Source organism: Periophthalmus magnuspinnatus, chromosome 6 (assembly GCF_009829125.3).
Source record: "Periophthalmus magnuspinnatus isolate fPerMag1 chromosome 6, fPerMag1.2.pri, whole genome shotgun sequence".
NCBI lineage: Eukaryota > Metazoa > Chordata > Actinopteri > Gobiiformes > Gobiidae > Periophthalmus > Periophthalmus magnuspinnatus.
This window is the reverse complement of record NC_047131.1, coordinates 8,224,841-8,240,636: the sequence shown is the minus strand read 5'-3', so window position 1 is coordinate 8,240,636 and position 15,796 is coordinate 8,224,841. Positions and strand designations below refer to the sequence as shown.

The following is a 15,796-nucleotide window of genomic DNA, read 5'->3' as shown; positions in this document are numbered from 1 at the left end:
TCAGTCCTAGTTCAGTCCTGCTTTAGTCCTGGTTTAGTCCTAGTTCAGTCCTAGTTCAGTCCTAGTTCAGTCCTGCTTTAGTCCTGGTTTAGTCCTAGTTCAGTCCTAGTTCAGTCCTGCTTTAGTCCTGGTTTAGTCCTAGTTCAGTCCTAGTTCAGTCCTGCTTTAGTCCTGGTTTAGTCCTAGTTCAGTCCTAGTTCAGTCCTGCTTTAGTCCTGGTTTAGTCCTAGTTCAGTCCTAGTTCTTCACCTGTAGTCTTGCTTTCAGGGTCCGGTGCAGGAGTCCTGACACTGGCTCTTGGTCCCATCGGAGGGAGACCCAACGTAGGTGCTGCTGGAGGCGGAGCTCTGAGCCTTGGAGGCGGGGCTTAGACAGTGTGGTGATGATGTAACCTCCCTCCACCAACCAATGAGGGCCTGAGAAGGAAAGATGGAGAAAGTGATTAAGATTTACAGTTTATGGTCCAAGGATCTATATTCTGCATTACTCAGGTATTTGTTAAACTATTTTGCACTTTAGTATTAGTATTCGCTAGCATATTTATAAATTACAAACACATGTAACACTGTAATGTTAAATAGAGTCACTCTAACAATTTTCAAAGGTTTATATTTTGGGATTTTTGTGTCAGTTAAGAAATACTCACTGTTTTCTCCCCATGTATTTCCTCAGTACACACATATTGTATAAGCCGCTCTTGAGTGTACTGTCTGCATCTGATTATAAAGTGTTTTATTGTCCAATAATCATGGCGTGCTTGCTAGCATGCTATTTGTTGTTAGGTTCACTTCACTCTGGTCTCTGAGAGTTATGAAAAGCGCTTATAAACTAATTGTGGTGAATAATATAAGGCAGTAAAAATCCGGTAGAGTGCCTTTACAACCTCTCATAGATTATTAGCATGTTTGTTAGCTTATTTCTTAACAGGTACATTTACCTGAGCTGGTCTGGACTGTGTGCTGGGGTCCTCTATGGTCCAGATTGTGGCAGATGTCTCCCATCAGAGCACAGAGAGATAGCGCCCTCTCTAGGTGCTCCACTGTCACTACAACACGAGCACATCCCTCTGAGCCTGCAGGAGCCAGAAGACCTGCAAATATCACATCATCAGACACATCAGGTTAAAATCCTGAAATAGGACTAGACCATGACTAGAACGAGACTAAATTAGAACCAGAAGCAGAACTAGACTAGTAGGACCAAGCCAAGAGTAAAGCAGAACTAAACAAAGGCTAAATTAGAAATAAACACATATTTCACTAGTAGGTCCAACATTCATAACCAGCACTGCACAAGATCAACTAAAACAACTAAACCAGGATTAGATAAGGACTAAAGTAAGGACCAGGACTAAATTAGAATCAAACCAAGTGTAAAGCAGAACTTCACAAGAACAAAAACAATCAAACCAGAAGGAATACCCAAGAAATAAACCAGGACTAAACCAGGACTAAGACCAAACCTGAACCAAACCAAGACTACCAAGAGTGGACCTGTGTCTGCATTCGAATATAGTGAGAGACCACAGTTAAAAATACCCTTCAAAATAAAATAACATAATGGCAAGTTAAGTTAACACTGACTTAAATGTACTAGTAAGCAATCAAATTTTATTGCCACAGCTGCCCTGGGGTAGACTGATGAGAACTTGGCCAATAACTTGTGCCTACCTCCGTCCTGTAAGTCTATTTCCATATAATACTGTCTTGTTTTAATGATATCTATGTCTGTTTCTTCCTATAAAAAAAAACATTCCCAAGGATATAAATACCATTCAATTTCATTTCATTTTTTATTCAGAAATCGAATGCCCCCAAGAGTCCCATATCCTTGGTTGGAAAACACCGCTCTAAACCACTGAGCGTGAGCATGTTTGTACACATCCAGTACACGATTTTCAGTCCTCCTCAGCCTGTGTCCTCTGACTGAGCAGCAGAGGGCACTGTCTCTTAATAATAAATATGCGGTATTACTTCTATGGGGGATTAACCCTAACACATAATATTTAGATCACCCCTCCCTTTGCTCTCTGTGCTAAGTCACTCCCCCTTCATAGTGCTGTTACATTACAATCAGCGCTAATGAAACTACTGCACAACACATCAGGTTTGTGAAGTTACAATGTATTGTTTTGTATCCTACTTTTGTATATATATATATATTTTTTTTAAACACTGTGAGCATGGGTGACATAGTCTTCTACAGGTTTGTACAACTAACTACTACTACTACTACTCTTAAGCAAAGATTGAATAGGGCCTGGGACATATCGCTAGATTACTCAAACATGCATGGATGGCATATAAAACCTCTTCAGGCATGTTTCTGATGAGGGAACAACATTATAACATGGTAAGAAAGCTCTAAAAAGTAAACTTTGCATAATGTCCCCACTTTAAAATATCTTATGGAGTCGGGAGAAGCAGGTGAAAGATTTTGTTGATTCGTGGCCCTAATATAAATGATGTTGATGTCATACCAGCCTGGATGAAGGAGTCCAGGAGCTGTTCTCTGGTCAGACTGGAGTCCACCTGAACTTTGAAAACCTCACAACGAAAACCCAGCGCTTCCTGTTTTTTCTGCAAATAAACATAAGAGGAAATGGATTTGAAACTTCAAATATTCACAAAGAAAGCACAGGAGACACAGTGGAGAATCATGGGAATTGTAGTATTTGAATATGAATGGAGCCTGCTGCATCTGTCAGAGTGTGATGCAACTACAGTGAAACCAAATATTAGCATAAAAATATGAGAAAAACAGGTCTAGGCCAGGACTAAACCAGGACTAAACGAGGTCTAAACCAGGACTAAACCAGGACTAAACCAGGACTAAATGAGGTCTAAACCAGGACTAAACGAGGTCTAAACCAGGACTAAACCAGGACTAAATGAGGTCTAAACCAGGACTAAACCAGTACTAAATGAGGTCTAAACCAGGACTAAACGAGGTCTAAACCAGGACTAAACCAGGACTAAACGAGGTCTAAACCAGGACTAAACCAGGACTACACCAGGACTAAACCAGAACTAAAGCAGAACTAAACCAGGACTAAACAAGGAATAAACCAGGTCTTGAGGTAGAACCTTTTACCTTGATGCAGTGAGCGACCACAGCAGCAATGTTTTCCTGGAGGCTGCCTTCAACTCCATGAAGCATCAGGTTTCCGTACTGTTCCACCTGTGATATACACAAAATAAATATATTAGATACTAATACTATTTCTACTACTGCTGCTGCTAGTACTACCAGTAGTGAAAAGAGTACTGAAAATTTGTACTAAACATTTTAAATACAGCTGCCAAATTTGTACTTACGTAAAGGTATAAAATATGCATGAAAAGTACTACTCAAAGTACAAATCACTATTTCTCTTTTATATAAAATCTGATTAATTAAAGAGTTTAAAACCAACTTGTCGTGTACTCATTAAGTCCTATGATTTGATGATGATTAAATATTACTTTAATATACTACTACTACATTTGTACATACCAGTCGTACGTAGTTGTTGAGAGTCGACAGAGGGATTAGAGAGAAGAGAGCGACCTCATCCAGACATGATTCAGACAGACCTAAAAGAACAAAAGAATACTTGAGTAGTCTGCACCCTGATTTAGTGCTGGTTTGGTCCTAAATGTAGTCCTAGCAAACTGAACTTTGTTTAGTCTTAGTCCTGGTTTAGTCCAGGTATAGCCCATGTTCAGTCCAAGTTCAGTCCAGGTTTAATCCAGGTTTAGTCTTGATATAGTCCAACTACTACTACTACTACTTGTATAAACCTAATTTACTCCTGTTTTCGTATTGCCAACGTCTGTATTATAAATTTTAAATTAAATATTGTAAAGAATTTGAAGGTCAAAATATATTTATTACTAAAAAACACAACTCTTTGGTGATATCCCAGTTTTGAGTGACTTTTAGACCAGAATTCATGAATAAATAATCACTTTCACATTACTTCAACAGGTAGATCTAGTTTCCAATACTCACTTTGTACATAAAACAAAACAACCACTTGTAACGGCTACAACCGTCCAATGCCAGAAGATAATAATTTCAACAGAAAACCAATTAGCAGAAGTTGGCTGAAAATCTGCCCAAACAATTCCACATCTCCACAGGGAATGTGACTAATTACTGTTAACGAGGGGGGCGCTGTGATGTTGGCTCAGTTTGAATAAACCCGCTTCAGTTCAAGATCATTTTTCAACTGTTTATGTGCCAGAATAAACTGCCAAAATATCTACTATGACAAGCCTACCAGTCAAAACAACAACAGGTAAAATTCTGTGCTAGTCATTATGGGTTTAGTCTTGGTTTAGCTCTGGCTTAGTCCTGGCTTAGTCCTGGTTGGGTCCCCATTTGGTCCTTGTTTAGTCTTGGTTTAGTCCTACCTTTGAGCTGGATCCTGATATTGGGACTTGGAGGTTTTCGGACCAGATCCCAGGGACAGAGTGAGACCTCTTCACTCACAGACCACTCTCTGTCTCCTGCAAAACAAAGATATAACAGTACATGGTTAAGACCCTGTACACACAACACAGATATTCTTTGGCCTGCTCGGTCAGTCTCTCCATCTCCTCACATATAAAAGCGCTGGGATCCAATCTATAAATTTAGTTAAAGGTGCTGTATCTGATTTTTATCTTTATCTTTTTATTTTAAAAACGTGAAAAACAGAATAAATACATTTTGAAAGACACATTTTGCAGATACATGGGTAGGATTTTACATATTGTGTTGTGTTGTTTTGGGATAATGGGGGAAACCGGGGTGTGAGAAAACTCACCTAGACACAGGGAGAACATGCAAACTCCACACAGAAAGGTGAGAGAGTGAAACTTGGAACCTTCTTGCTGTGAGGAGAGTACTAGCCATTGTAGGTACTGATATAATACTAGTATTAAAAGACATACCCTACCTTTCTGAAAGTAGTTAATTAGCCAGACCTCTTTTTGTTTATTGACTGTGTTGCCTCCACTGAACATATGTCTGTTATGAATTATTGAAAAGAGTGTGAGCCCGGAGCCCAGAGACAGAGGGACAGAGACACAGGACAGCAGATGAGGTATTACTTATTTATGACAGATCTGTTACTATTGGACCAAACTGAAAAATATAAAATACTTTTAAATAGATTAGGTAGAATAATATACAGTCTATTTTTAATTTAATAATTTAAGTTGTTCTAGGACTTTGTTAGTTCCGTTTTAGTCCTGGTTTAGTTCAGGTTAAATCCTGGTTCAGTCCTGGTTTAGTCCTGATCTAGTCCTGGTTTAGTCCTGATCTAGTCCTGGTTTGGTTTTGGTTTGGTCCTTGTGTAGTCCTGGTTTAGTCCTGTTTTTTGTCCTGATTTCAGTCCTGGTTTATTCCAGGTTAAGTCCTGGGTTAGTTCTAGTCAAGTCCTGGTTTAGTCCTGGTTAAATCCTGGTTTCAGTCTTGATTTCTTGATTATCTTGGTTTAATCCAAATTGAATCCTGGTTCAGTTCTGGATTAGTCCTGGTTTAGTCCTGGTTTAGCCCTGGTTTAGTCCTGGATTAGCCCTGGATTAGTCCTGGTTTAGTCCTGGTTTAGTCCTGATCTCACCGATGCAGATGGACTTGATACTCCTGTGGCTGAGTCCTAGAGGTTTGTCTTGATCCTGGTTTCGATCCTGGTCTAGATCTGGACTTTCACACAGAGACCTGACAAAGTCCACGAAAATCTGGACCACTTCAGACCACACCTGGGACCATTTTGTAGATCGGTCTATCACCACAGAACTGAGGTCCAAATGATCTGGAGGGGGAACAGAACCGGCAACCAGAGCAGAGCCATCAGGAGCCATTGAGCAAGGCAACACCACACGAACTCGATATGAATCTGCAACAGAGCATTAGACAGGGTTATACCTGGTTTAGTCCTGGTGTAGTCCTGGTTTAATCCTGGTTTAATCCTTGTTTAGTCTTGGTTTAGTCCTGGTCCAGCCCAGCTTCAGTCCTGGTTTAATCCTTGTTTAGTCCAGGTTTAGTCCTGGTCCAGTCCTGATTTAGTCCTGGTTTAGCCCTAGTTTAGTCCTGGTTTAGTCCTGGTCTTACTCAGGTTCTCGAGCAGGTCTTTGCAGTCGTCTGTGGCCAGGTCGTGGATGGTCCGGTCCCATTTGTCTCTGATGTTCAGGTTCTGTTCAGGATGAGAACACAGCTCCTCCAGACACTCCTGCAATTAGACACATCCCTGGGTCAAAATTTATGTAAAACAACACCACTCCAGGAAATAGACAATTTCAATAGCCACAAAATATGCATCTTCAGAATTTAAATCAAGCTTGAACATACCCAAGGACTAAACCAGGACTAAGATTTATTTAGCACCTAATCTGGGACTAAACTATCAAACAATGTATGTACGAATAATTGTAGTATTGACAGTAATAGTAGTAAATGTAAAAAGTAAAAGTAGTACTATATACAGTATATGCATTAGCAGTAGTAGTTGTAGTAGTAGTACTAGTCATAGTAGCAGCAGCAGTAGTAGTAGTAGTAGCAGCAGTAGTAGTAGTAGTTGTAGTTGTAGTTGTAGTTGTAGTTAGGGATCATATACTTACTGATTTGGTCAGTGAATACATAATTGTAATGTAATTCCTTCATTGGGATTCTGGTCCAGTCTTGGTCTAGACTTTGTGTTATCGTCCCGGGACAAGGACAGAGCGCCATTAATGAAATGAAAGAGAGAGCGAGAGAGAGAGAAAGAGAAGACAGACAGAGCGAAAGAGAAAGAGGAGGAGAAGCAGGAGAGGAAGACAGAGGTAAAGAGTTAGTAGAGAGGGAGACAGAGAGAATGGAGAGGGAGAGTATATAGAATGGGAAGGATGAAGAGAAAAAGAGGGAGAGACAGAAGAGATAGATGAGAGTAAGAGAAGGGTGCATTTCATTTAGAGGAGTCCAAATGAGATTGTTGAGCAATAATGTTATGTAAAGATCACTTCCAATGGGATTATTACATCAGATCTGTTTCATAAACTGGGACTGAACCAGGACTAAAGCAGGACTGAACCAGGACTAAACCAGGACTGAAGCAAGGCTGACCCAGAGATAAACAAGAACTAAACCAGGATTAAACTAGATGTAAATGATTCTAAATAATAATAATAATAATAATAGTAGTAGTAGTAGTAGTAGTAGTAGTAGTTGTAGTTGTTGTTGTTGTTGTTGTTATAAATAAAATAGTAATTTACATTGAAAAAATAGGTTTGTTCAGTTCTGTTTTAGTCCTGCTACAGCCCTGCTGCAGTCCTGGTTCAGTCCTGGTTCAGTCCTGGTTCAGTCCTGGTTCAGTCCTGGTTCAGTCCTGTTTCAGTCCCCTGATTTAGTGCCTGGTTCAGTCCTGCATTAGTCCTGCTTTAGTTCTGCTTGGTTCAGTCCTGGTCTAGTCCTGGTCTAGTCCTGGTCTAGTCCTGGTCTAGTTCTCACCTTAAACCCTTGAGCAGCAGCAATGTGAGCAGCGGTCCATCCTTCTGTGTTGGTTTGATTCAGGAGTTCAGAGGAGATGTTCAGTGTCACCGCGGCGACAGGAGAGGACGCCATGTGACCAAAGTTCACTCTGGAGTAGCTCTGAAGATCGCTGGGGTCAGGGGTCACAAGGGAGTCATTCGTGTGGTACAGCAGCAAACGTAGTAGCTCAAGGTTTCCTGAACGCACAGCGGCATGGAGAGGACTGCAGCCATCCTAAACACAATACTGCATTTAGTCTTACTACAGGACAAGTATATGAGCTGTGCCCTGGTTTGAACCCTGTTTTTTGTTCTGATGTAGACTTGGTTTGGTCCTGTTCTTGTCCTGGTTTGGATTTGGTTTAGTCCAGGCACTAGTACTCAATTTTGTTACTTAAGTAAAAGTACAGATACTGGAAAAAAATATTAAAGTCAAAGTATCACATGAAAAAATCAACTTAAGGAAAAGTATTAACTTGTTTGAAAATGTACTTAAAGTGTAAAAAGTCAAAGTATTTGTGGAGATTTTCAGATCTATTAAAACTTCAAATGTAGTGATTTTGATACAGATTTGTGCTGAATTTTGCTCAATAGTACAGTACTTTACTAATTTACTTAGTTACATTCCACCACTAAGCCAAACTTTCAAGAGCTGTTAATCATGTTGTAAGGGTGTTCCCTCATAAGTAGCAGACTCAGAGTTGTAATTAGATTGATTGATGTCTGTTTGAGTAAAGTAGTGTTGTACAACAAAAAAAATGCAGTGTAATTTTCAACAGTTATAGTAGTGGTCTGATATATATCAATCCCCTGATACCAAACTAATCCGGATAAATACAATTTTACTCCAGTATTGATATTTCAAATACATATTTATGGTCACACATTGATCATATTTTTATATAGTCCTTTTCCACCTTCAAGTCACTCAAAACACTTTACATCAAGGCACCACTCACCCATTCAACACACATTCAGACATCAGTGTACACACTGGTGTATGTATCTCTTTGCACCTATGCCTGTGGCAGAATGTTCAGCAGTTACCATGGTGACACAATGCACACATTAGCTAATACAGCCAAAAAAAAGTTTAAAAATGGTCTGAAAACTCAAGAAAAACAAATGGATTTAAACAAGATATTTTCAGAAGCCTGTGATCGATATGAGCGTCCATAGTCCTATTTAAGTATTTGTTTTTCAACAAAAAGGTGAGAGTGACTAACTGTGGGATCACCTGTTGTAGTTGTAAGTCAGTTCTTTATAGTCAGCACTGCATTTAAACAAAGCTCAGATTAAAGTCTAACTTGAGTAACAGAGCTTTAGAGAGACCAGTGCCTCTAGTTAGCTTCACCGCAATTAGTATCTGAGGATCAGTATTTTAAACAACCAAAAGCATTGATGTAGTTCAAACAGGCTTTGGTGTAGCTCATCTGAAACTGCGCCTGAATCTGTGTCACATGTGAACGAACAGAGGGCCCTGTCATCACCATCACCCAGCGCCATGGCAACCGCTGCATCCAGGGGGTTACCACGGCAACACAGGAAACACTCTCATCGGGACCAAATTCAGACAGAGCCCCCATTCATTAACATCAAGAAAAGAGACAGGATAACCACTCTGCCACAGCAACATAAGGAGGACATGCACACACTCAACTCAGAGCTCAGGAATCTAACCCACAACCTCCTGATTGAGAAGAGCAGAAAGGATGCCACTCTGCCACAGTAACAAAATAATTCACAGAGTAGTAGTAGTAGTAGTAGTAGTAGTAGTAGTAGTAGTAGTAGTAGTAGTAGTAGTAGTAGCAGTAGTAGTAGTAGTAGTAGTAGTAGTAGTAGCAGTAGCAGTAGTAGTGGTAATAACAGTAGCAGTAGTGATAGTAGTGATAGTAGTAGAAAATGGTAGAAAAAGGTCACATTTACATAGCACTTTCCTATTTTCAAGGCACTCAAAGCACTTTACATCAAGGAACCACTCACCCATTCAAGACACATTCATACACCAATGTGCGCAGTAGTAATAGTAGTTGTAGTAATGGTATTAGCAGTCATGGAGGTCAAATTAGCATGAGTACTCACAGTAGTAGAGATGTAGCGGTCAGCTCCAGACTCCAGCAGCAGGCGCACACAGTGAGTTTGTCCAGATTCAGAGGCCAGAGACAGGGCAGAGACACCTCCAGAAGAAACAGCATTCACCTGAGCCATGGAGGACAGGAGTGCGGAGACGCTACTGCGAAGGGACATGGGAATACAGCACAAAATGAGGTTAAGGTTAAGATACACTTTAACGTCCCAATAGGGAAATGTGTACTCTGCATTTGACCCATCCTTCAGTGTCTCTGGGTTAAACCTCTCAGGAGCAGTGGGACAAATCTCCAGATGCTGAGCTAGTATTGGCCAGGACTACTTGCATGTTTTGAGGTGATGGAGGAAATCGGAGTGGCCAGAAGAAATCCATCAAGGCACAAGATGAATATGGAGACTCCACATAGAAAGACCCAGGAGTCAAACCCACAACCTTCTTACTGTGAGGCATGCTAAACCCTCAGACACCATGCCAACATCATCACAATATTAGCTGACAAGATTTCTATAATGCTACAGTAATCCATTTTAGAAATAGTTTCCCCTAATTTCCCAAAAATGTGCAATATAACGTTCGATTTTAGTCATAATTTTCTGTGCTAATTTGACTCTTTTGTGCTAGTTAAATATTGATTCATTTTGGATTTTACTTAAAGGTCCTCTATTACACAAAATTGACTCTTGTGAGCTTTAAGCCATGTTACAATTCTCCTCAAAAACATACCTGGAGTTGTGTTTTGTTTCATTCACACATGTTTTAGTAACCCTTTATTATTAGTCTGTCTACATCTCCAAAGCACAAAATGCTCTGTTCCACCTTGTGATGTCATAAAGTGGTAGTTTTCAAGTTATAAGTTACCTTTTACCTTTCATTTAATAGACATTGGAAATTCCAGGGCTAAAATTATCCAAATGATTCTAGTGAAGGTGTGTGGAGTTTAAAATCACAGTGGAGCGCTTTCTGTATCACCACATGATGACATCACAAGGTGGAACAGAGTGTTTTCTGTTTGAGAGAAGAACTCAGCCTATATATGAAAGGTTTGTGTGTTAAACATGTGCAAATGAAACAAAACACAACTCCAATCACGTTTTTGATGAGGAAACAACATTATAACATAGATCAGAACATAGTGTAATATGGGCTCTTTAACAAGTAACAGTTTTATTAACTTCTGCATTAAAAAAAACTGCAGTATTATGGTTACTGTGACATACTTAGATATTTCATTTTTACTAATATCATGCATCCCTTAACACATTCCCAAATATATTTATCGAACAATTTCCTTAGCAACAAGACATAAATTCACTTTATAAGCTCCTGGCTCAGATCTGGAGAAGGGGAGTGGGATATTTCTAGCCTGAGCAGTGACTCACGTTCGAGTGGATCATCTTTCCCTCTGAGGATCTTTGTTCAAACTTTCCCTCACTCACTTTGACTCCAGCTGCTCTGAACCTGTTAGTGTCTCATATAGTATCACGTTTCATACAGTAGCTCCAGTTCTTAGTTCTTATTTTCTGCACATATGACATTTTTGTTTTTCAGACCGACCTGGAGTGGCCCTGAGCCGCAGCGAAGTGCAGAGGAGTGAATCCTTTAAGATCGGTGACATCAGCAGAGACGACAGACAACAACTCCTCCACGCAATCTGTAGGGAAGAAGTAACAATATTTAGGATTTCTACTTGACCAGCCAGTCCCTTCTACATGAAGTTTGAATCCAAAAGAGCCTGCAACCACAGAATACAGCATGAAACCCTCGTCCTAACTTGAGACAGTCCAACCACAGCCGCACATTTGTATCATGTGTCTCTCAAATTCTCATATCATTCAACTAAATACATTTCACCAGAGACGAGTTTAGAGCTTTTACTGTTGACTCTGCAAAAATGTGTGCTGTTGCTTGGACCTTTGTGTAATTTTCCCCCTTTTTATTGTGTAAATGTGTTTATATGTTTGTTTTGTCACGAACAGAGCATGCGTCTCTCTAATTGGTTAATCCGCCTGTCAATCACGCCCTCTGAAATCGGAGAGACAGGAAACAGTTCCCACTCGTCTTTGCAAAGTTTTGTGAAACTGTGTGGTTCTGGTTGGACAGGTAAAAGGCACTACTTCGGAGATATTAGTCTTGGTGTAAGTAACACTGATGAGGCATCCCAAGGGGAAATCCAAAATAAATAAATAAAAATGCAAGTGAATTGTTATGAGATTTTTATAACCCTCTGTTTGCTTAGTAAGGTTTGTATTTGAGTGATTCATGCATTTCAAAGAATTCTGTAATCTTATGAATTGAATTGCATTGCAAAGTTTATTCTTGTAACTCCAGCCTGCAGTAAACACAGTGTGATATTATGTTTGAACCACAGAGTCATGTGTCTAAGCCAGGACTAATCCAAAACTAATTGGACTAAACTAGGACTAAACCGAAACAAGTCTGAACAAATACTACACCAGGTATAAAACATAACTAACACAGGACTAAACCAGGACTGAATCAGAATTTAATCACGACTTCAATTTGCAAAATATAGTACGCTCTTGTTTTTTCCCATTGCTTTGTGGAGTTTCTTATTAATTCTAAACTCCAGCCTACGATTGTCAAATGTATTAAAAATCAGACAATCAATACTAAAACTAGTATCAAAACTAGATAATCATTTGAAGTAAAGTATTGATACTAAAACAGTCCCATTCACAGGACAGAAATGAACCTTTCCCGAATATCTTTAGAATGATCTTGAGCTGTATCTTTCACAAGTATAAGACACATAGACTAGTATACACCCATGGACCACTATGAACCTACTGGACACTGAGGATTACACAGATATAAGGCCACATGGAAACAGAAAAGAAAGTACTACTATTTCATGTTGAAAATCACATTTTATTTTTTTAAAGAAAGAGTGTTTTTTATTATCATTTATAGTATCGGATTCAGTATCGAGTCTATTTCTTAGTATCAAAATTGAGTTTGAAATTTCAGTATCATGACAGCTCTAGCCCAGGCTGCAGTAAACACAGTGTGATCTCTGTCTAAACCGCAGGGTCATGAGTTACAGTGACATGGATCATAATGACAGAGCCTCTTTAACATGGCTATAATTATATTTCAATGTTACCCTCACACAAACATACAGAGACATGTGAGACGGCTGTGTACAAGGCAGGGCCATGACCCACAGATCTGCAAGGACTGAAAGTAGACTAGACAAGGACTACACCATGACAAGAACAGGACTAGAAAAGGAATAAACCAGGACTAAACCAGGACTCAATGAAAAAACTACACCAGGACAAGAACAGGACTAAACATGGACTAACCAGAACTAAACCAGGACTAAACATGGACTAAACATGAACTAGAACAGGAAAAAAACAGGACTAAACCAATACTACACAAGGAATACCCCTAGATTACACCAGGACTACACCAGAACTCTACTAAGACTCAACTGGAACAAGAAAAGGATTAAACCAGGACTAACCAGAACTAAACCAGGACCAAACATGACTAAACCTGGACTAAACATGGACTAAAATATGACTATACCAATACTCAACAAGACAAGAACAGGACTAAGCATAGACTAGAACAGGACTAAACCAGGACTACAGCAGGATTACACCAGGACTCTGCCAAAACTCAACTAACTCTACTAAGACTCAACTGGAACAAGAAAAGGACTAAACCAGGACTAACCAGAACTAAACCAAGACTGAACATGGACTAAACATGGAAACCTAGAACAGGACTAAACCAAAACTAAACCAGTACTGTACCAAAACTAAACCAAATAGGCCTAAATGTCTGAACCAGGACTGGGTACTAAATCAGGACTTAACAAGGATTAATATAGTCTAAATCAAGACCAAACCAGGAAATCAAAAGAAGAGGTCATTAAAGCTACTATCTGGAATTAGACTGGCTGACCCTGCAGTCTCACATAACACCACTAGATGCTATCCACGTTACTGCTGTATAGTGGTGCAGCTTACGCTATTGGCCCAAAATGCCTGCCCCATCTTTGTCAGTCTGCCCCAAGTCAGAGAAATTCAAAATTCAGATATAAATGTCTTACCTGTTTGTCCATTTTGAGCAGCAGCGAAGAGAGCGGAGATTCTGAGGTTTTCAATGGAGTCCCGATCATCGAACAGTGGAGCGTTGTGATTGGATGAGAGGTCAGGAGGAGCATTGTGATCGGATGGAGAGAGGTAGTGACCGGGTTCACAGTCCAAGGGAGCGTTATGATTGGAGATGAGGACGTTATGGTCAAGTTCACAGTCTGAGAGCACATTCTGATTGGAGGAAATGAGGTTGTGGGCGGATTCACAGTCTAGAAGAGCATTATGATTGGAGGAGAAGATGTTGTAGGTAGGTTCAGTGTGATTGGAGGAGATGCGATTGTCGGTGTGTTCACAGTCTGAGCGAGTGCTGTGATTGGATGACAGAAGGTTGTGGGCTGATTCATAGGCTACCGGAGCACTGCGATTGGCGTAGATGACTGACTCACAGTCCAAAGGAGCACTATGATTGGCTGAGAGCATGTTGTGGGTGGGATCACAGTCCAGGTAAGCGTTATGATTGGTGGAGAGGACATTTTGGGCGGGATCACAGTCGGAGAGTTGTAGTTTTTGTAGGTTTTGTCGTGGGTTGAGCAGCATTGACATTGACATTAAAGTGGCGTGTTCCTGGAGAGCAGCGGGGAGCTTTAGCAGGTCTGAGTCCAGGGCTCCGGACCAGGCTCCCCCCGACCCGGGCGCTAAGGGGGGGCAGCAGCCTGGAGGAGGGGAGGGAGAGACTACATGGTTAGCACTACAAGAAGAAGTACAAGACACTACAGGGTTAAATCCAGAGAGACAGAATAAAACACTAATTATAATCTTCCAGAAGACTGGCTATGCCAAATATGTGTTTAAATGTATTTGACCATTTTTTAAATAATGAATCTTATCACGTTATTAATTACCATATAGCTGGTTAGCTTCCTTCATACACTGTACATCTTTTCTGGTGGAGGGTCCACCACCTTCTTGTCTCCATGGATATATCTTATACTGTTTAGTCATCCCTACTCACTTGAAGATGCACTAGAGAGAGAATGTCTGTGGATGCTGCATACATAATAATAAAACAATTCCTAATAGTGACAACATATTTGATTACGTTAAAACAGCTCATCACACTTAAAAATTTTAGGTAAGCTCGAGATACGAATTTTAATAATTTTGGGTATTAATTAAAGACATGATGTTGAAAACCCTCCTCGCATACCTCCTAGGTCTTTCTGCATACCCCTGCGGTAACTGTACCAGAAATTTATGAACCACAGATCTAGGCCATGCAAAATAATCTCCATGGAGACAAACAGGTTGAAGACCCCCACCAGCAAAGTGACTCAGTACACCAGTTTATATTGTGTTCTACTGCATCTCACTGGTAAGAACTATCAATTTTAAGGATGGTAAAGGAGGGATGAGGTTATATTGGAAAATAAAAGGTTGGAAGTGGAAATGGTTAAAAGTGCTGCAAAAACAAAAGAAAGAGAAAAGACATTTAAGTTCATGCAACTGTCAAAACAAATACATTAAAAAACACAACCCAAAATGCAATTTGGAAGCAACAAATCTAAGTTACTGTCTCAGTTACAGGCACATTCTGTAAGTTTTTTTTGTATGGTACCTACTTGTCTCCATGGAGATGTTATTGCTATACTTAGGTTGTTCCACAACACAGCATTCAACTTATCTTTCACCATGGAGACAAACAGGTGACACCACAAGGCGAAGTTACAGGTCAGATATGTGGAAAGGCGAGCCCACTCCGAGTAGTAAATGCTAGATATACTAAATACAGAAAATCATGTTTTCATTGTAACATATTGGTGGTTTTCAGATGATAGAATATAATTACATTGTACTTTGTCATGAAATATCCAAAAGGTAAATTCACAAATCTTGAACCTGATCATTTCTATTAGTGACCAAACCCAAAAACTAACTCTAGTGCCACAAAAATCAGCATTTTAAAAATATGTATTAAAAAAACAATGGCCTATAGGATGTTGCCGTGCCATCTGAAACCCCCAATATCACAAAATGGAGCCATAGAAATCCACGAAAACCAAATGAAACATGCAGAGGTGGTTAAAGGAAGCAGGAAGTGAAGCTGTGATTGGCTGATGTTGAAGGATGGGGGGAGCCTCTGGCATCAGCTTCAGAGTTAAACCAGT

The 15,796-nt window shown here is 40.0% G+C and overlaps 1 protein-coding gene across 1 annotated transcript in view; it reads right to left on the bottom strand.

Moving 5' to 3' along the window:
* cttnbp2 (cortactin binding protein 2) overlaps window positions 1-15,796 on the bottom strand; it is a 59,803-nt gene that overhangs the window by 5,601 nt on the left and 38,406 nt on the right. The window contains exons 7-18 of the mRNA XM_033968314.2: window positions 13,646-14,344; window positions 11,116-11,212; window positions 9,555-9,705; window positions 7,453-7,707; window positions 6,082-6,199; window positions 5,591-5,866; window positions 4,398-4,493; window positions 3,496-3,575; window positions 3,094-3,180; window positions 2,480-2,579; window positions 938-1,090; window positions 250-416 (exon numbers count right to left, since the gene is read on the bottom strand). Of these exons, the coding sequence (XP_033824205.1) occupies window positions 250-416; window positions 938-1,090; window positions 2,480-2,579; window positions 3,094-3,180; window positions 3,496-3,575; window positions 4,398-4,493; window positions 5,591-5,866; window positions 6,082-6,199; window positions 7,453-7,707; window positions 9,555-9,705; window positions 11,116-11,212; window positions 13,646-14,344 (2,279 nt within the window). The remainder of the gene's footprint in view (window positions 1-249; window positions 417-937; window positions 1,091-2,479; window positions 2,580-3,093; window positions 3,181-3,495; window positions 3,576-4,397; window positions 4,494-5,590; window positions 5,867-6,081; window positions 6,200-7,452; window positions 7,708-9,554; window positions 9,706-11,115; window positions 11,213-13,645; window positions 14,345-15,796) is intronic.